A 20,556-nucleotide genomic window follows, 5' to 3' on the forward strand; every position below is an offset into this window, starting at 1 on the left:
GTGAAACAGCCTGTAAGTAGATAACTGAAAATACATCACAAAGTGGAATCTCTAGAGCAATATTTTGTCTTAAAAAGCAGACTGCCATCAGTACTAGAGAAATATTAGTTCATTTTTCCCTTGATAATTTTCAGCACTTCTTCTAGAGTTACTGGTGTTAGAAACAGTGATGTGCATGATTTTATAAGCTGAATGGGAAACGACAGTGCAGGTGAAGTAATTTGTGATGGAAGATAGGAAGCAATACTGAAAAATACTTGTTAAAAGTGTCATTTATCTCCTGGACCGTCTTTAATATTTCTGGTTCCAAGGGTCCATCTAACATCATTCCATATTGCCTTACTTATGTCGTTGGAGTTTTTATATAATTATTATTTTTGATTTTTAAAAAAATATATGAAAAGCGTGATCATTCCTTACTTTTCCTATTGTGTATAGTTTTCTTTTTGTAACACAAGGTGATAATTCCCACCGTAACCTACCCTCTATTAACTTCTTTATTTGTGCTACACCATTGCTTCATAGTTTGGGTTATCTGTCTTCATCTTATACTTAAAATTAAGTCCCTGAATCTCCTGTTCTTCTTTGGATACAATGATTCCATAGATGATAAGCAAAAAAAATGAAGAATTGTTACAATGTTCCTCTCACTCTTACAGCCTCTCTTGTATTGATAAAGAACATTAAATTTAGCAAAAGCATCTGTTAATTATTAGGCCTACTGCTGAGAACATTTTTATATGATTTGATTATGATCTTGGGTGCCTCCAGGTGATTAGAAGCTTTGAATGGAGTCCTTGATTCCACAGAAGAAATTCGTAAATGCTGTCGGATTTTGTTCTTTTTAACTCATTTGTAGCTTATTTTTTATATGATTGAAGCACACAACAATGATACATTTTATGTCAGCAATCTGAGTAACTTTGTGTTGTTGCATGTAAAATTTAATACTTGTTTTTAGATGTAGTCCCAGAAGTTATCTTTCAACCAAGTTAAATCTCTGTAATTCAATGTAATTCAACTTTTAATAATATGATTTATTGTTACAATTATCACTGCAGAGTTTTAATTTACCGCCTCTAATTTTTCTCGGGTTTATGTTAAAATACAGTTGAGAAATGCTTTCTGTATACATCTGCTGTAAGCCATTAACATTTCTGTACAGGTGATAAACGTTTTGCTTTCCTGGATGACACTCATCATCTTCATGCTCTTTACAAAACGAAAGTAGCTCATCATTTGAACTTGTTGCAACCTGCAAAGAAAAAGCGGAAAAAGGCTGCTCAAGAAAGCAGAGCCACGGCAGAACTTGTAGTATCTACTGTTGAATTGCAACCAGTGTCAAAGCCAGAAGCAGAGACACAGGACACTGACATGGCAGTTCAACCGGAAGCCAATGGAATTGAGGATGACCAGCCACCTCCACCAGGGGAAGGTGATGTTCTAATTGGACCCCGTCAGGAGCATAGCCCTGAGCCAGAGATAAAGGTATTTGGTAGATCTCCTTTTTACTGCAGACATTAATTTCTCTACTGTCAGTATAGTTCATGTGACAGGATGGCTTCACCAGTAATTTCCAAGTATTAGTTGGTGCTGCCCAACAGTATCTTCAGCAATCTGTGCCAATTAACTGCTTCTGTTGTGATATCATATGCAATTTCGCAATTTATATGAAGAAAAGTAACTTGGCCGTGGAAAGCATGCTTGGCGCATTCCGATGTAATTGTTGTTTCATTGAATAGTGTATAAAAGGTTGGTGACTTTTTACTTGATTTGGGTTTACGGTAAAAATATTGTAATGGAAAGATAATGTGATGAAAAACTCTGTAGGTCTTTCGGAAATGCTGCTGCATATTTCAAAAATTCTCTTATGAATAGATTTCTTTCCTCTTCTGGTTGCCATATTCTTATTTAAATATTAGTTTTCTGATATTTTGTTTAAGACGTTTTGTTCTTAGATTGATTACTTTCTCTACAGTAACATATAGTGTTAAATTTTGAGCTGCTCAGAACTGTAAATGGTCACATTGATAGCAAACTCATTGTATTAATGGTAGCAACTAGAAAAACTGAATTGTTAAAAAGTACTGGAAGGCCTGGGTGGTATACAAGTAACATAAGAAGTAAAAGTAACTAATTACCATATAGTTGATGCTTCGAGTGATCTATCGGGCGTATAAATAGGACTAAAACATAGCTAGCTCTCTCTCTCTCTCTCTCTCTCTCTCTCTCTCTCTCTCTCTCTCTCACACACACACACACACACACACACACACACACACACACACACTAACATTGTCTGGATCTGCATCTCAACTGACCCGTCAGTCAGGCTGCAGTGCTGAAACAATTAAATCTGACTGACCATTGTTCCAGTGACCTGAAACAATATCCAAATAAGGCCAAATATGATGCCACCTCCTGGTTGCCGCAAGCTCCTGCAACAGTAATTCCCTAAAGGCCAAATATGATGACACCTCCTGGTTGCTGCAAGCTCCTGCAACAGTAATTCCCTAACAAGACAAGATTTTTTTTGTTTCTTTATCAGATTGTCGCTTCCGTGCAGTGTGCTGAAACATGTCGCTTCGAGGTCTCTCCACAAGCACCGTAAAATTGACAGTATGACTGACAAACAAATGAAAACATTCAATTATTGGCAAAATTGTTTAGTTGGATAGATAAAAAAATCTACTCACCAACGAGTGGCACAACACATACGTAAAAGACGGTTAGAATTGGCAAGCTTTCAGAGCCAGTGGCTCCTCCTTCAGGCAGAAGGGTGGAAGGGGAGGCAAGAAGGGTGAAGGAAAAGGACCGGAGAGGTTGTAATCTTACCCTCCTACACATCACTATTAAAATTCTTTTTCTCTTCTTGTTGTTGGCTGTAGTTATTGCGTCTAGGGGTACATCCATGCAGCTGAAATTTTGATTTTGTAGGTTTTACTTGAACTGAATAACTAATTGAATTCTTTCTGTTTTTATGAATATCTTTTTATTTTGTCCCATTCTTCTATACCACACTGTCTTCACAATCTCCATTTTCATAAAACCATCAAATACATTGTTGTAGACAAAATTAAAAAATGTGCGCTTCCATGAGAGGTGTGCCAATTACTCCTTACATTCTGTGGTACTCAAAATATTCCAAAGAGTTTACAAAGCAACAGAGTTTACATACTTTCTTGACAAAAGAAGAATTTTCACTAAGCCACATCATTATTTTATAAATGAATCCAGAAATAAATTTAATAATTAGCATTAGATTGTGCGATTAATAATATGAATTTTAACTATACCAGATTTTCAGTAATTTCAAACATTTTTAAAATGAGTAATTTTAACTGTACGTACAGAGTACTAACAAATTAATTTCTTTTTATACAATTTTAGTCTGAAGTATAATACATTGTATGCAAAATCAAATGAAATTCTTTCAGTGAAACAGCCGAGAATGTTTACCTATACCAGATTTGGGATTAATCGTGGTATCAGCTACTTCCCTAAAAAAAGGTTATATCCCATTACAAGGTCCAGGAAAAGGGGTAGATTTCCAGAAAGTCACCCAGAACTGCAGGTCAGGGGAGACTTAACGTATGGGATGAGAAGGAAAGACTGGCTGTTGGGGACTGCATTTGATGAGATTTGAAAACCTGAGAGCTTAAAGGTGGAAGACAGGCTAATAGGCAGACAGAGATTTCTGCTTGCACATCATGCATGGGTTAATAAGAGTGAAAAGCTAAGTGCGTTGTACGTAACAGAGGTGGGGGAGGGCAGTGAAAAATAGCCAGGAAAGACAGCGAATGATTTAGAAAACTAAAACGATAATTTTGTGGTGGTCATGAATGGATGAATGGGCATAGGCAGAGGGAGTATACTGGCAGCTCACATTATCCTGTTGCAGAGCATGCTCTACAACATGACATTCGTGACTTCGATGGCTGTTTCATCACACGTACTTTCTGGATTCTTCCCCCAGACATCAGTTTCTCAGAACTCCGCGGATGGGAACTAGCACTAAAACATGTCCTTGGTTCTCACCACCCACCTGGCCTTAATTTATGTTAATTTCTTCTGTCTCAGCTCTTCTTCACTGTAACTACTCTTTGCTTCATCCCGTTTTAGTTTTCTACATCTTTCGTTAGTCTTTCCTGGCTATTTTTCACCCCCCCCCCCCTCCCACCTCTGTTACGTACGGTGCACTTAGCTTTTCTTTCTCAACTTATGCTTGATTTTTAAGCAGTTATCACTGTCTGCATATTACCCTGTCTTCCACCTTTAAGCTCTCAGATTTTCAAATCTCATCTGTTGCAGTCCCCAACAATCAGTCTTTCCTTCTCATTTTGTACGGTAAATCTCCCCTGACCACTGTTCTGGGTGACTTTCTGAAATCTGCCTATATTCCTGGACGTCGCCAGTCATTTTCCTTCACCCCTCTTCCTTCCCCTTCAACCTGTCTGCCTGAAGAAGGAGCCACTGGCTCTGAAAGCTTGCCAATTTTATAATTACAGCATAGCAACGAAAGCTGGTTCCGGTGTCACCACTACCATGTTGCCGATCTCTGTGCAAACATTGTGTGTTACTGCACAACTGCGTGCTTCTGTATAGTTGTATTCCATTACCACCTTGACTACAGTTTCTGTTTCTTAAAGGATGTCACCAAAATGACGACGTTCACAAAGTGACAATCCATTACACCATGGAGTGCCGTTAAATAGTCAGGCTTTGGAATTGCTACAAATGATGTGTGAGTTTTACGAGCAAGGAATAGAATTAGTTTTTGTTAATGGACATGCGTAAATTCTTGCTGAAAAAATGTGAGCATACCTCGAAAACTCTAGGACGCGGCCAAAGAACTGTTGTGGGGAAAAGGATGCTACTTCCAGACTTGCAAGATACTAAAGCAAACAGTGTGGAATAAAGCTCTTGTGGAGAAAACAGTGTATTTTTTTAAGTGCTACTGAAAAGAAAAAAAAAGTGCCTTGTCCAGTTACAGATATTGATTCATTCTAAACTGGTGCAATTCATCAGCGCACTTACAGATATTATAGCAGGGGAGAATACCCCACATAACAAAGTTGCTAATTTCCTTAAAAGATTGTAAACTTTTCTCAGTGGGGAAAATGTCACTTGAAATGGTGTTAAAAAGTGTGGACTTCCGTTGGTTGAAGAAGCTCATGTCGTCGTGGCTTTTCAATTATATGGTTAGATGAAACCTGTGTCAGTGCTGTAGAAGCAGTGGATTAATGCTGTACAGATGATACTGTGAATAGCAGCAGTTGTCAGCCAACAGGAAGATGTTTCTGATTACTTGTGGCCCATGCAGGTTCTTCAAATGGTTTTGTGCCTGAAAGACTTTTAGTTTTTCAGTCAAGAAAAACCTGCAACAATCATGAGGATTGGGACCACCAATGATTTCTGCAGTACTTTAAAAATTTGTTGCTCCAGTTTAGTGTTGCAACAGTATTTGTAATGTATACTGCACCTTACCATTCTGTGATATTAGACAAAACTCCAATAGCTAGTGACCGCAAAGAAACTATGGTGCAGTATTTGCAGGTGAGAGACATCAGAGCAGACATAAGTGTGACAAAGCTGCTGTTATATCCACTTGCAAAACAAAATACGCCTGTGATGCATACATATGTCGTAGGTGAAATTTCAAGGGAACAGGTCATACAGTATTGGTCTACTACATTATCAATGCCATTTTAACCTAATTGAATAGCTTTAGTGTGATGCCAGGTCTTACATTCAAATTAATAGCAAGTCGCTTATAATAAGAGAAGTGGAAAGGCTGCTACGTGAAGGTCTTGCTGTAGATACATGGAGGAAGAAAGTAGACCATGTTGGTAAGCTTGTTAGATAAGCACTGACTGTAGGCAGAATTATAAACAAAAATTAACAATTAATGATTTCTCACAATCACGATAATAACGGTGATAACAGCTTTGATTCCAATTCCGATGATAGAGTAGGAGAAATGGATGGAATTGTGCCACTGACATCGCAAATTGGTGAGTGTAAATGTTTACAGAATTAATTCTTTCTCTCTGGATCCAAATAGGCTGTGCATCTGTTTCTTCATTTTGTTCTGCATTTGTGGATGGCGTGTTCTTTGGTTTGCTTAGTTTTACATTATTATACGACGTGCAGATTTTAGGGTAACAGTTTGGAGTGATTTCTCATAGATGTTGTCATTAACTGCGGGTGGTGTTTGTGCCCCAGTTTCATATACCATACTATCAAATGCTTTTTATCTGTTACCGTTCTCTCCATTGTTAGAAAAATGTTCGACTTGTTGTTGTTGTTGTTGTTGTTGTTGTTGTGGTCTTCAGTCCTGAGACTGGTTTGATGCAGCTCTCCATGCTACTCTATCCTGTGCAAGCTTCTTCATCTCCCAGTACCTACTGCAGCCTACATTGTTCTGAATCTGCTTAGTGTACTCATCTCTTGGTCTCCCTCTATGATTTTTATCCTCCACACTGCCCTCCAGTACCAAATTGGTGATCCCTTGATGCCTCAGAACATGTCCTACCAACCGATCCCTTCTTCTAGTCAAGTTGTGCCACAAACTCCTCTCCTCCCGAATTCTATTCAATACCTCCTCATTAGTTATGTGATCTACCCATCTAATCTTCAGCATTCTTCTGTAGCACCACATTTCGAAAGCTTCTATTCTCTTCTTGTCCAAACTATTTATCGTCCATGTTTCACTCCCATACAAGGCTACACTCCATACAAATATTCTCAGAAACGACTTCCTCACACTTAAATCTATACTTGATGTTAACAAATTTCTCTTCTTCAAAAACGCTTTCCTTGGCAGTGCCAGTCTACATTTTATATCCTCTCTACTTCGACCATCATGAGTTATTTTGATCCCCAAATAGCAAAACTCTTTTACTACTTTAAGTGTCTCATTTCCTAATCTAGTTCCCTTAGCATCACCCGACTTAATTAGACTACATTCCATTATCCTCGTTTTGCTTTTGTTGATGTTCATCTTATATCCTCCTTTCAAGGCACTGTCCATTCCGTTCAACTGCTCTTCCAAGTCCTTTGCTGTCTCTGACAGAATTACAATGTCATCAGCGAACCTCAAAGTTTTTATTTCTTCTCTATGGATTTTTAATTCCTACTCCAAATTTTTCTTCTGTTTCCTTTACTGCTTGCTCAATATACAGATGGAATAACATTGGGGATAGGCTACAACCCTGTGTCACTCCCTTCCCAACCACTGCTTCCCTTTCATGCCCCTCGACTGTTATAACTGCCATCTGGTTTCTGTAGAAATTGCAAATAGCCTTTCGCTCCCTGTATTTTACCACTGACACCTTCAGAATGTGAAAGAGAGTATTCCAGTCAACATTGGAGAAAGCTTTCTCTAAGTCTACAAATGCTAGAAACGTAGGTTTGCCTTTCCTTAATCTTTCTTCTAAGCTAAGTTGTAGGGTCAGTATTGCCTCACATGTTCCAACATTTCTACAGAATCCAAACTGATCTTCCCCAAGGTCGGCTTCTACCAGTTTTTCCATTCGTCTGTAAAGAATTCGCGTTAGTATTTTGCAGATGTGACTTATTAAACTGATGGTTCGGTAATTTTCCATCTGTCAACACCTGCTTTCTTTGGGATTGGAATTATTATATTCTTCATGGAAGTCTGAGGTAATTTAGACTGTGTCATACATCTTGCTCACCAGATGGTTGAGTTTTGTCAGGACTGGCTCTCCCGAGGCCATCAGTAGTTCTAATGAAATTTTGTCTACTCCCGGGGCCTTGTTTCGACTTACGTCTTTCAGTGCTCTGTCAAACTCTTCATGCAGTATCATATCTCCCATTTCATCTGCATCTACATCTTCTTCCATTTCCATGATATTGTCCTCAAGAACATCGCCCCTGTATAGACCCTCTATATACTCCTTCCACCTTTCTGCTTTCCTTTCTCTGCTTAGAACTGGGTTTCCATCTGAGCTCTTGATATTCATGCAAGTGGTTCTCTTTTCTCCAAAGGTCTCGTTAATTTTCCTGTAGGCAGTATCTATCTTACCCCTCATGAGATAAGCCTCTACATCCTTACATTTGTGCACTAGCCATTTTGCACTTCCTATCGATCTCATTTTTCAGACGTTTGTATTCCTGTTTGCCTGATTCATTTACTGCATTTTTATATTTTCTCTTTTCATCAATTAAATTCAATATTTCTTCTGTTACCCAAGGATTTCTACTAGCCCTTGTCTTTTTACCTATTCGATCCTCTGCTGCCTTCACTATTTCATCCCTCAAAGCTATCCATTCTTCTTCTACTGTATTCTTTCCCCCATTCCTGTCAATTGTTCCCTAATGGTCTCCCTGAACCTCTCTACAACCTCTGGTTCTTTCAGTTTATCCAGGTCCCATCTCCTTAAATTCCCACCTTTTCGCAGTTCCTTCAGTTTTAATCTACAATTCATAACCAATAGATTGTGGTCAGAGTCCACATCTGCCCCTGGAAATGTCTTACAATTTAAAACCTGGTTCCTAAATCACTGTCTTACCATTATATAATCTATCTGAAACCTTTTAGTATCTCCAGGGTTCTTCCATGTATACAACCTTCTTTCATGATTCTTGATCCAAGTCTTAGCTATGATTAAGTTACGCTGTGCGCAAAATTCTACCAGACAGCTTCCTCTTTCATTTCTTAGCTCCAATCCATATTCACCTACTGTTTCCTTCTCTTCCTTTTCCTACTGTCGAATTCCAGTCACCCATGACTATTAAATTTTCGTCTCCCTTCACTACCTGAATAATTTCTTTTATCTCATCCTACATTTCATCAATTTCTTCATCATCTGCAGAGCTAGTTGGCATATAAACTTACGTACACATTGTTGTGCAGCAGCTTATATACATGTTGATCGTAGCTTACATTCACAAAACATGCTTCGGAGCTGTCATTTGAGGGGGTGTGATAGATGCTACTGCAACCTCGCAATGATGGATGCTACTGCAACCTCGCAATCGCAGTATAGCCAACTACTCTTAAGCTGTCAAGTGATGTTTCAGCAGCCCTGTTGTATATGTTTGATTTGAAGAATACCGAAGTTAAACATTTCCATATATTACAATGTGTTACTGTAGTCTTGTATAGTAGTGCCTACACATTCAAGCAGATGAATAGCCATTCAAATGCTAAGTACAGCTCATCAGTTTATCTTGTTAACTGGAAAGGTAGTTTGCCAATTACGCGTTCCCTCCGATTATTTTCGGTACTGCTGTAGGAGGCAGTGAACAAGTCTGAGGCCAGTCAGAGGAGGTTGACGAGGCAGTCATTTGACAAAACTAGAGGTGGTCAGTGGATTAGGAGTTAACGATTGTTTTTCTCTGAATGGATATTCCGATCGTGTCATAGTAGGCTGCGAGGAAATAGATCATATGCTCATTTGATGAAAAACAGCACGTGGATTTTAACATGGCGTGTCGTGGTACTCTTTGGTCGCTACATTTAGAATAATTTTCTCTGAGAATACTGTTTTATTGCTAACAGGTAAATAAATTATGTTGTGTCATAGTAGTGTATTGTGGTGGCTTAGTAGGTTAGTGCCAGGCTATGAATCCAAGTATCTGGTTGTTCAATTCAGTGTCAGCCTGAGGATTTTTGCTACATACCACCTCCTCCATTTCTGATATGATCTAGGGATGAAGACAGCTCTCTCTCTCTCTCTCTCTCTCTCTCTCTCTCTCTCTGACAAGACAAAGTTCAGGAATGTAGTAATTGCTGTGGGAAGTGGAAACCAAACACCTCTTCTGTTTATCATGTTCTGTGGAAATGAAAATTATTTATAAGTCGCTTTGAGTTTAATGTTAGTGAAATGTTTTCTATTTACGTGACCGGCAGAGCCAATAATTTTCTTCTTGTTACATAGATAACGCGAATTCTTTACAGACGAATGGAAAAACTAGTAGAAGCCGACCTCAGGGAAGATCAGTTTGGATTCCGTAGAAATATTGGAACATTTGAGGCAATACTGACCCTACGACTTAGCTTAGAAGAAAGATTAAGGAAAGGCAAACCTACGTTTCTAGCATTTGTAGACTTAGAGAAAGCTTTTGATAATGTTGACTGGAATACTCTCTTTCACATTCTGAAGGTGGCAGGGGTAAAATACAGGGAGCGAAAGGCCATTTACAATTTTTACAGAAGGCAGATGGCAGTTATAAGAGTCGAGGGACATGAAAGGGAAGCAGTGGTTGGAAGGGAGTGACACAGGGTTGTAGCCTATCCCCAATGTTATTCCATCTGTATATTGAGCAAGCAGTGAAGGTAACAAAAGAAAAACTTGGAGTAGGTTTTAAAATCCATGGAGAAGAAATAAAAACTTTGAGGTTCGCTGATGACATTGTAATTCTGTCCGAGACAGCAAAGGACTTGGAAGAGCAGTTGAACGGAATGGATAGTCTCTTGAAAGGAGGATATAAGATGAACATCAACAAAAGCAAAACGAGGATAATGGAATGTAGTCGAATTAAGTTGGGTGATGTTGAGGGTATTAGATTAGGAAATGTGACACTTAAAGTAGTAAAGGAATTTAGCTATTTGGGGAGCAAAATAACTGATGTTGGTCGAAGTAGAGAGGATATAAAATGTAGACTGTCAATAGCAATGAAAGCGTTTCTGAAGAAGAGAAATTTGTTAACATCGAGTATAGATTTAAGTGTCAGGAAGTCGTTTCTGAATGTATTTGTATGGAGTGTAGCCATGTATGGAAGTGAAACATGGACGATAAATAGTTTGGACAAGAAGAGAATAGAAGCTTTCGAAATGTGGTGCTACAGCAGAATGCTGAAGATTAGATGGGTAGATCACATAACTAATGAGGAGGTATTGAATAGGATTGGGGAGAAGAGAAATTTGTGGCACAACTTGACTAGAAGAAGGGATTGGTTGGTAGGACATGTTCTGAGGCATCAAGGGATTACCAATTTAGTATTGGAGGGCAGCGTGGAGGGTAAAAATCGTAGGGGGAGACCAAGAGATGAATACACTAAGCAGATTCAGAAGGATGTAGGTTGCAGTTGTTACTGGGAGATGAAGCAGCTTGCACAGGATAGAGTAGCATGGAGAGCTGCATCAAACCAGTCTCAGGACTGAAGACCACAACAACAACAACAACAACAACAACATAGATAAACTTGTATTCCATTGTTCTTGATTTATTTTTCCTGCTTTCCACATCAAGACAAACAATATTTCCATTACTTTATTTCCAGTGGTGACCTTTAAAAATTTTCATACCGTGCAAACCACTTCATTCTTTCAAAATACAAAACCCACTTACATCCTTCTGAATCTAAGGCAAGTTTTATACATTACCCACTGTTATAAATTTTGGTGTTTTATTTCCATGCATTTAAAAGATAGCAGTATATTTCAGACAATCTTCTTCTTCTTCTACTACTTCTTCTTCTTCTTCTTTTTTTTACCTAAATTTAAAAAAAACTTGTACTGGAAACAGAAGGCAGTCAGCACGATCTACGTATTTGATTTCTGAAATTTCTACCTCTCAAGAATCTGCTCCATGACCAACACAGTCAGCCAACAGTTATACAGAACGATATACCTCGAATACATTATCATGTGTGTGTATTTGCCTTTAAGCATTTGTTCTTATTTTTGAAATAGGTACAACTAGAAACAACAAAAGTGCTCTCTTATTTAATGTATAATATGAAAATCAGTAACATTATGAAATGATGATGGTGGTGATCTCATCACATTGGAAGATATGGTGGGCAACTAGGCCAAAAGTTAATCTAGAAGCATTAATAAAGATAGCATCCAAAGTGAGATTCATGGAAGAGCTCTCAGAAGCATTCAAAATCAAGACGAGTGAGACAAGGAGATGGCCTGTCACCCATTCGATTTAACTCAGTTTTAAATAAAATAGTCAGAAAATGAGATAAAGGGATCACTGGGATAAAGATGGGAAGATACAAGAAAACAATTGTCAACATAAATGAAAGAAAAACAGCCAAAGAAGCTATAGACACACTACATGAAATCTCAGCCAGAACAGGACTACATATATCGTACGAGAAAAATAAGGTAGATGGACACAAAACCCACGGACAGGCACCCACTGGAAACTTTACTATGGAAAGATAACATAAGTAGAAAATATCAAATACCTGGGAGTGATTACGCAGAAAATAGGACTGAGCGTGACATCCAGTGAAGAAAGGATCACAGAACCACAGAAAGTAGAAATTTACACGGAACCACTGCAACAAAAGAACCACCCTCGATCAGTGTCAAATTAAGATAATTTAATGCAGTAGTCCTAACTGAGGCCTGGTATATGTTTGAAACAACAGCAATCAAGGGAAAAATGAAAATTAAGTTTGGATAATGATAGGAAAATACTGGGAAAGTCTACAGGCCAGTTCAGAAGTAGGATTCTGGATGGAGAGACTGACAAAAGAACTGGAACAACAATAACAACAACAACAACCGTAGCCACCGCCACCACAACCACCAAGAGGGAACCACATGCACTTCTTTGCAGTTATTGATGATGAAAAGCTGTGATCTCTTAGAGAATTCTGTCCTTCATTAGTCTGCAAAAGACAGCTGTAATACTGTTATATTATCTGACGGTGTGTGACCTGTGTTACCACTGAAATTCAACATATTGCTTGAGGAGAAGATATGAACAGAAAGGTTTGTGTGTAACAGGAACTGATAACGGAATGAAGTAATGAATGCTATAGGATTGTTACCACTCAACAGAATACAAGATGCTGATGAAATCGTAAATTATGAGCTGGAATTAGACCTGTCTCTCCCATTATTCATTACTCACTCCCAAGCATTTGTGAAACAGTAAATATGTAATGAGATGCACAAAAATTGAATTAATTCTGTGATTTGAGGATTTAGGGATCGCATGTAGAAAGAACAGTGCTTAAAGAAAGGGCCACATACATACAAAATGTTTGCTATGATACTTTGATGCATCTACCATCCTTATCAAATTTGTTAATGACTATCTGTTATTTCAGTAATTGATTATTTTTTGTCTATAAGAAATTGGGCAGTTTTGAAGGTTTCTGTAGTCCACAGAATTTAATATTTATGATGACTGCGTCAGTGCATCTTTTTCTGTTGGAGAGATGTGCATAGCATTTTATGATGTCAGTTTTGGTCAACAGCAGTTCTTTTACACTGAGCTATTCAAAGTTACATCTTCAAATCCACTATTACATGTCCATCAGTAATACAATTAGTAGAAACCAGATGAATATGGAATGGTAGAAAGTTTTGTCAGGGATCGTTTTTATTTATACTGCAAATGGCATTCAGCTGTAGATGGAATGAAACCAGTCAATTTAAAAAACTGATTGTTTTAGCTCTAAATATATGATGCTTTTTGATAGTACAGCAATTAAAAATATGCTTAGGTTTCCCTACCTCTTAAAATCTGCCTACGTGAGAAAAGGTTGTTCATAACCCCTTATGCGTATTTGATATGGAATACCAAAGATGAAAGTGCTTTCGCTATATCTACACTTTCCAAAAGAGTTCACAGAAGTATTTCTGTGTATTTAGGATTTAAATATGATGGATACACATTCCTTGCTGACAGGTTTGTGTTTTATAACACACTTGGTAACAAGTCAAACAGTGGAAAATCCAGGATGGGATGTAACAATATTATGAAAAGGATAGCTGCTACTCACCATATAGCGGAGATGGTGAGACGCAGATAAGCACAACAAAAAGACTGTCACTGGTAACAGTGGATGGCAATGACGTGTAGACCATTAATGTAAGAGCAGCATCTAATGTGACAGTATTTTCGTTAAGAAAATAGTTTTTAGTGGAAGTGGTTATCATGAGATTTTAGTCTCACTGTTTTGACCACAATTGTGCTTGTATAAGATTTGTATCTAAAATTGTTTTGTACATGTGTGTGTGAGAAAGGATCATAACTCTCCAAATAGAGCAGGCATTGATCAGAAAACTGCCATGTAGAAAAGATCGGTTGATGGTTGGGCTTTAGGCCCTGAAAAAGCTATCAAATATACAATATGGAGTGTCTGATTTTGTTTGAGATAAGTTATTTTCACACTGTATTCATTGTTTGCCATTCCAGGATGAAGCTCATCCAGAATCAATGATAGAAAATGGAGAAGAACATCCAACTGATGAAAAACAGCCGTATTTACAATCGCCAGTTGCAAGCGAAGAGAATGAAAGCCAGCAGCAAAATGATGATAGAGAGAGGCAAAGGGAGGAAGAAGAAGAAGAAGAAGAGGAGGAGGAGCAGCAGCAGCAGCAGCAGCAGCAGCAGCAGCTGCTGCTGCTGCGACAGCAACAAGAAGAAGAAAAAGAACAAAAGGACAACGATGAGGAGGAGGGAGAGGAGGAGGAGGAACAAGAAGAGAAGGAGGAGGAAGAAATCATGAAGGAAGTTGAAGAAGAAAGAAACAATGATTCAGAGATGGATAATGAAAATACAGAAAGTCAGAAACACAGTGAAAGGAGTAGTCGTGAAGTTAGTCCTACGACTGACAGTGAAAAGGAGGGACAACCAAGAATCAACAAGCCAGGTGAGAAAATACTTTCCACAATGTTAGATGCAACTACCAACTTAACTACTATTGTGTTTGTACAGGTGAATGCAGTAACTGTGAAGATCAGTAAAGATCACAAACAAGTTCTTTTTTGTAACTCTTTCATTGAAGAATTTCTTTTATTAACAAAGATTTTGAGGATCGTAATTTCAGCAGTATGCCTCGTTTCCTGCCATGTTTCTTCACCAGCCATTAACGGCCTCCATAGCACATTTGTTGAAGCTATTACTGGTAATCACAAGCATAAATTACTGATCACCATTCACATGTTGTAATATTTCTGAAATGGAATGGTACTCACATAAAATTATTAATGAAAGAAGGAAAGAAACAAAGAAACTGTCTCTCCTGGAACTTGTTTATTCTTTATCATGTAGCCTCTTTGTACAGAGAGAAAATTGAAATATGAGAACAATAATTCTTTGCTGTCATTGTTGCTTAGCAGATTACTCTGGGAACATAAGACACTGATATTGTTAGCTCAGACAGAGAAATAACAAAATAATAAAAAGTTCGCATTTTGCTTTATTTTGATCGCACAGATTATCAAAGTTCCATACATGCACTAATATCCTACACTAAATAAGTTTGACTTTGGAATCTGATTTCACCGTATTTTTAAAATAATTATGCCTCCTGTCATGACAGCTAATTACGTTTGGGGGAGCTTGACAGAAAAGCGTGTAATTTAATGAGGTGATGAATATAAAAACTAAACTTTCTTCAGTTCTGTAGAGAGGAAGACGATTGAATGCCCAAAGAATAAAAAGTATACCTTTGTCTTGCTGTAGGTCACAGAGTACAACACCTTTAAATTATATTGTAATATAATAAACTTGCTATGTTGGAGGTGTAAAAATGAAACAGGTTTGCCACATTGTCCCCAACATAGGTTGAAATTAGACAGGATCATTTCAACCAACTTTCAAATTTAATTTTCATAAATTGACATTATGAACATTACCATAACAGAGTGAGTCAACTGGTTAGTTGAACTGTCAGATTAAGTGAAAATATTATGAAAAGGAAAGTTGCTACTGACCATATAGCGGAGATGCTGAGTCACAGATAGGCACAGCAAAAAGACTGTTGCAAATAAAGCTTTCGGCCAGTAAGGCCTTCGTCAAAATTAGACCACACACACACACACACACACACACACACACACGTACATTTGAGTGTGTGTGTGATCGATTTTTAATGAAGGCCTTACTGGCCGACAGCTTTATTTGTGGCAGTCCTCTTTTTTCCTGTGACTCAGCATTTCCGCTATATAGTGAGCAGCAACTTTCATTTTCATAATATTGTTACATTCCATCCTGGATTTTCCACTGTTAGATTAAGTGAAAATTTACACACACATTTTACAGACTGACATGCAGGTTTTGAAACAAAACTTCGCACATATGCAAATAAATTACATTAATACCTATAACAAAGGAAAATGGATTTCAGATACAAGTATTTAAATTGAAAAATATCACTATTGCTAGGGACTGCAAGATGTAGCATCTATTTTTTACAAATTTTGCACCTGTTTTTGTCAAAATTTGCATATATAATTTTTGTTTGTAAGTGATTAGATGCTCAAATTTAAAATGTTGTCTTGCTACATTAGTGGAGAGAAGCAAAGCCATAGTTCTTTGATTGGGACGCTGTTTGATTTTGCAAGAATGTCCAACAGCTTTTTTTCCCTGAAATGACCATTGTTTTCTTCATTTGACTATACTTAAGTTTTTAACAAATGATCTATGGAAAGGAGTACCGTTTTTCTGCCATTGACCTGGATGCATTTCTTATATAGGATGTTTCTAGACATTATTTGCCTTTTCCCACCCAATTTGAAATTTACAAAATCTATAGAATAATGAGTTCGACCTTCGTGGGCCTTTCATAGCTGTGTGATCCATGCTTGACAATGCCACGAGTAGAACTGAAAAGGCTCTTAGCAGAGATGTAGAACCAAAAATAACTCTATTTTAACATTTGGGAAAGAATTTCAATGCAGTCAAAAAACGTGATAGATTTTCTTTCCCAGTCGCTAAGGTGCAGAGCACGTACACTATACATGTATAGTGGCAGATGACCGTGATTGTGAACAAACAATAATTTTGACTGCCAGAGTGGCGTGGAGAAAGAAGCACCGCCTCCTTCTTGGAGGGCAGTAGCTTAGACCCGTTCTCTGCAAAAGCAGAACTGACACAAGGATCACTGATCTCTTCTGGTATTGTAAGGGTCATATTAGAAATTCGTGATGGACCAGGGTTACACTTGGGCTGCTGAAACCTGTCATTTCTGGGTCACTCCCCAAGCACTATGGAGTTGGTAATATAACTAACAAACAAGTGAGGAATGTGAGGTGCCACATCTTCTGAACCAATAACAGCACTGAACAAAAGCTGGTTCTGGTGTCGTCGCTACCAGTTGCCAGCTTCCGTGTAAATGTCGTATGTTAGTGCGCGAAAGCCTGCTGTTGTGTTGGTTACTACCTCGACTACAGTTTTTGTTTGTTAAAATATGTCGCCAAAATGATGTCGTTCACCAAGGACAATCTGTTGCACCATGGAGTGCCATTAAATAGCCTGACCTTGGAATTGATACGGAGGATTTGTGAGTTTTATGAACAAGAAAAAGAATTTGTTTCTGTTCATGGACACGTCGATTCCTGCCAATTAAGTTTTAGAGTGTACCTTGAAAACTTTAGGAACCAGTGTAAGAACAGTTACAAGGAAAGGTGTGCTACTACACGACTTAAAAGACAGTGAAGTAAACAGTGTGGGAGAAAGCCCCTGTGGGTGAAACAGTGTGGTTTTAAGTACTTCGGGAAAGAAAAAAAAAGCAGCCTCGTACTGTTACAGATATTGATTCTTTACAATCTGATGCAATTTGTCGGAACATATAAGGATACTATAAAAGGAAAGAATACCCCACAATAGTGAAGTTGCTAATTTCTTTAAAAGAAAGTGAACTTTCCTCAGAAGGGGGGGGGGTCACTTAAGAGGATATTAAAAAGTATGGGCTTCCATTTTAAAAAGTTAGATGGACGAAAAAAGCTCATGTCGTTGCAGCTCGTACCATTTTCTTATACAAAATTGTGGGAAAGGGCGTATACTCAGTCAGATGGTTAGACGAAACCTGGGCCAATGCTGGAGAATCAGTTGAGAAATGCAGGACAGATGATACTCCAAATAGCAGCAGTCATCAGCCAACAGGAATGGGATCCCGATTGTGGTCCATGCAGGATCTTCAAATGGCTTTGTACCTGAAGGACTTCTAGTATTCTGATAAAAAAAAACTGGTGGCTATCATGAAGGTATGGACCACCCACGGTTTCTACAATGGTTTAAAAAATTGTTGCTCCAGTTCAGTGTTTCGACAGTGTTTGTAATGGACAATGCATCATACCATTCCGTGATTTTATCTAAAACTCCCACCACTAGTGACTGTAAAGAAACTATGGTGCAGTGGTTGCAGGTGAGAGACATTGCTGCGGACGTGAGAATGGCAAAACTGCTATTGTACCTGCTCGTAAAAGAAAGTAGGCCTTTGAATCTAAATACATTGTAGATGAAATTACAGGCGAACAGGGTCACTTGGTAATTAGGCTACTGCCTTATCACTGCCATTTTAATCCAATTGAGTTGATTTGGCTTAAAGTCAAGGTGTATATTAGAAGTAACAACAAGACTTCTACTATAACAGAAGTGGAAAGAGTGCTGCGTGAAGGTCTTGCTACTGTAGATGCTACCTTGTGGAGGAAAACAAGTAGATCATGTTGCTAAACTCATAAGAGAAGCACAGGTAAATTGGTGAGTGTAAATGTGTACAGAATTGATTCTTTCTCTCTGCAATCGGGTAGGCTATGCATGTTTTGCTTTATTTCTTTCTATGTGTGTGGATAGTGTGTTCTTTGGTATGCTTAGGTTTACATTATTATACGACGTTTTACGTGCGGCTATTACGGTAACAATTTGGAACGACTTTCCATAGATTTGTCATTAACTTTGGGTGTTTTTATTTCTTGGTTTCATATACTATCAAACGCTTAGTCTCCGTCGTTATTCTCTCCATTGTTAGAAAAACGTATTTTGTTGCACTTACGTATAAACATTGATTGTAGCTTACATTTATGAAACATATTTCGGAGTTGTGGGTGTGTGTGGTGGCAGCTATTGCAATTTGCAATCCTCGCAATCGCAGTATAGCCAACCACACGAGAGCTGTCAAGTGACATGTTTCACCGGCCCGGGTATAGTCACTTCACTCAAAACACCAGCAACATACAACACAGATCATTCAGGAACAGCTACTACGCAATTACTTGTTGATGTTGGCAGAGTATTGTTAATGATGTTGTTCAGGCCCAACCTCTTGTGGTATTTGATGCATCCATGGGTCAAAACATTCGCTGCCTTGTTTGCCACATTAAAATTAGATTATTTCGGCTTTTTGCATTTCGAGGCAGAATTTGCTATGTGTTTTGCATTTATTGCAAAATGTGCATTTTACCAGCCCCCTATTACTTTTTTCAGTGCATTAAATCATCAGCCTTTGGCTCAGTTTCAGTCCTTACTATCATCCCATGTCTAGTTTTTGTATTGTGTTCTTGTTTGGTTTGAGGAAACCAAACGAAGGATATGTTTGGTGACACCATCTCTGGCAGACCAGTTGAATTTGCATGCACTCTTACTTATTGGATGACTACAATGACAGTTAACTCGGAAACTGTGAAACGCATCAAATTGTTTTTGTAATAGTTATTTCTCACCACAACCTACACTGCAACACCCTTATGAGCTTGTCGGGTACAGCTAAACTGGTGGCTGTCCGACCTTTGCTTAACGTGATTCGGAAGAATGAAGACCTTCAGTTGAGTAACAATAACTTTATTGCGAACGCGTATCTTGCGACGCCCGGCATGTATGGACAGATCGGAGCTATAAAATTTGCTTCCGGCCTAAGCAGAGTATCCTTAATCCTCGGAAAACTTCCGTAATTAGGAGAGGAAACAGTACTCGTCCACACAAGGCAGGAGGCAAGGAACTACTAATCTCTATAAAACAAGGAATAATAACAATAAACCGAACGTATATAAAAGATAGAAAACACAGCGCCTCTAGAGGCTGGGCGCGGAACTACACCAACGTCGCGTAGAGTAATTGCTACAGCACCACTGCACTGACACACGCGCACAGCACACACACACACGGCGAGCTTGAATTAGCGCGCTGCAGCGTCGCTACATCAGCCCCCCGGGCGGAAGCGGAGCGTCGGCGTCGAGATACCGCGCCGGAAAGTGCACCCGACGTCCAGAACGGGTCGTCCTCGTCGGAGGAGGAGGAGGAGCAACGTCAGGAGGTGGATGTTGTGCTGCGTTGGGCGGCGGATGTTGAAGAGCCGGCGCCGGAGATGTGGCGTCAGTGTCTGGAACAGCGGTAGGTGAATGCCTGCGACGAGGTGCCGCTAGTGGGGTGTCAGGAAAAACATACGCAGGTTTAACCCGATTCAACGCGACATTCGTAGCTTTGCCGTTCACTAGGATATCCATGGTGTGGGCACCGTGCCGTAGCACTTCATATGGACCAGAATAAGGAGCTTGTAGAGGCGGTTTGACGCCCTCAGTGCGGAGCATGACGTGACGACATTGTTCCAGGTCCTGGTGCACGAAAGTGGGCGGCTTGCCATGACGTGTGGCTTTCGGAGGGCGAATCTTTGATACATGGTCCCTCAATCGTCGCAAGAAATCCGGCTGGCCAGTAGACACTGTCTCTGTGGCATCAGCGTCTACAAAGTCACCAGGAAGGCGCAGTGTTTCTCCATAAACCAGTTCTGCCGCTGACGACCCCAGGTCTGGTTTGAAAGTCGTCCGTAAGCCTAACAAGACCACCGGTAGTGCGGTTGTCCAGGTTTCTTCGTGGCACATCAGCGCGGCCTTCAAAC

At 39.0% G+C, this 20,556-nt stretch overlaps 1 protein-coding gene across 3 annotated transcripts in view; it reads left to right on the forward strand.

The window, feature by feature from the left end:
• The window catches only part of LOC126100146 (splicing factor, suppressor of white-apricot homolog), a 161,737-nt gene that overhangs the window by 61,527 nt on the left and 79,654 nt on the right, over nt 1–20,556 (forward strand). For all 3 annotated transcript variants that reach the window (XM_049910688.1, XM_049910686.1, XM_049910687.1), the window contains exons 8-9: nt 1,166–1,488; nt 14,136–14,592. In XM_049910688.1, the coding sequence (XP_049766645.1) occupies nt 1,166–1,488; nt 14,136–14,592 (780 nt within the window). The remainder of the gene's footprint in view (nt 1–1,165; nt 1,489–14,135; nt 14,593–20,556) is intronic.

Source organism: Schistocerca cancellata, chromosome 9 (assembly GCF_023864275.1).
Source record: "Schistocerca cancellata isolate TAMUIC-IGC-003103 chromosome 9, iqSchCanc2.1, whole genome shotgun sequence".
Taxonomy (NCBI): Eukaryota; Metazoa; Arthropoda; class Insecta; order Orthoptera; family Acrididae; genus Schistocerca; species Schistocerca cancellata.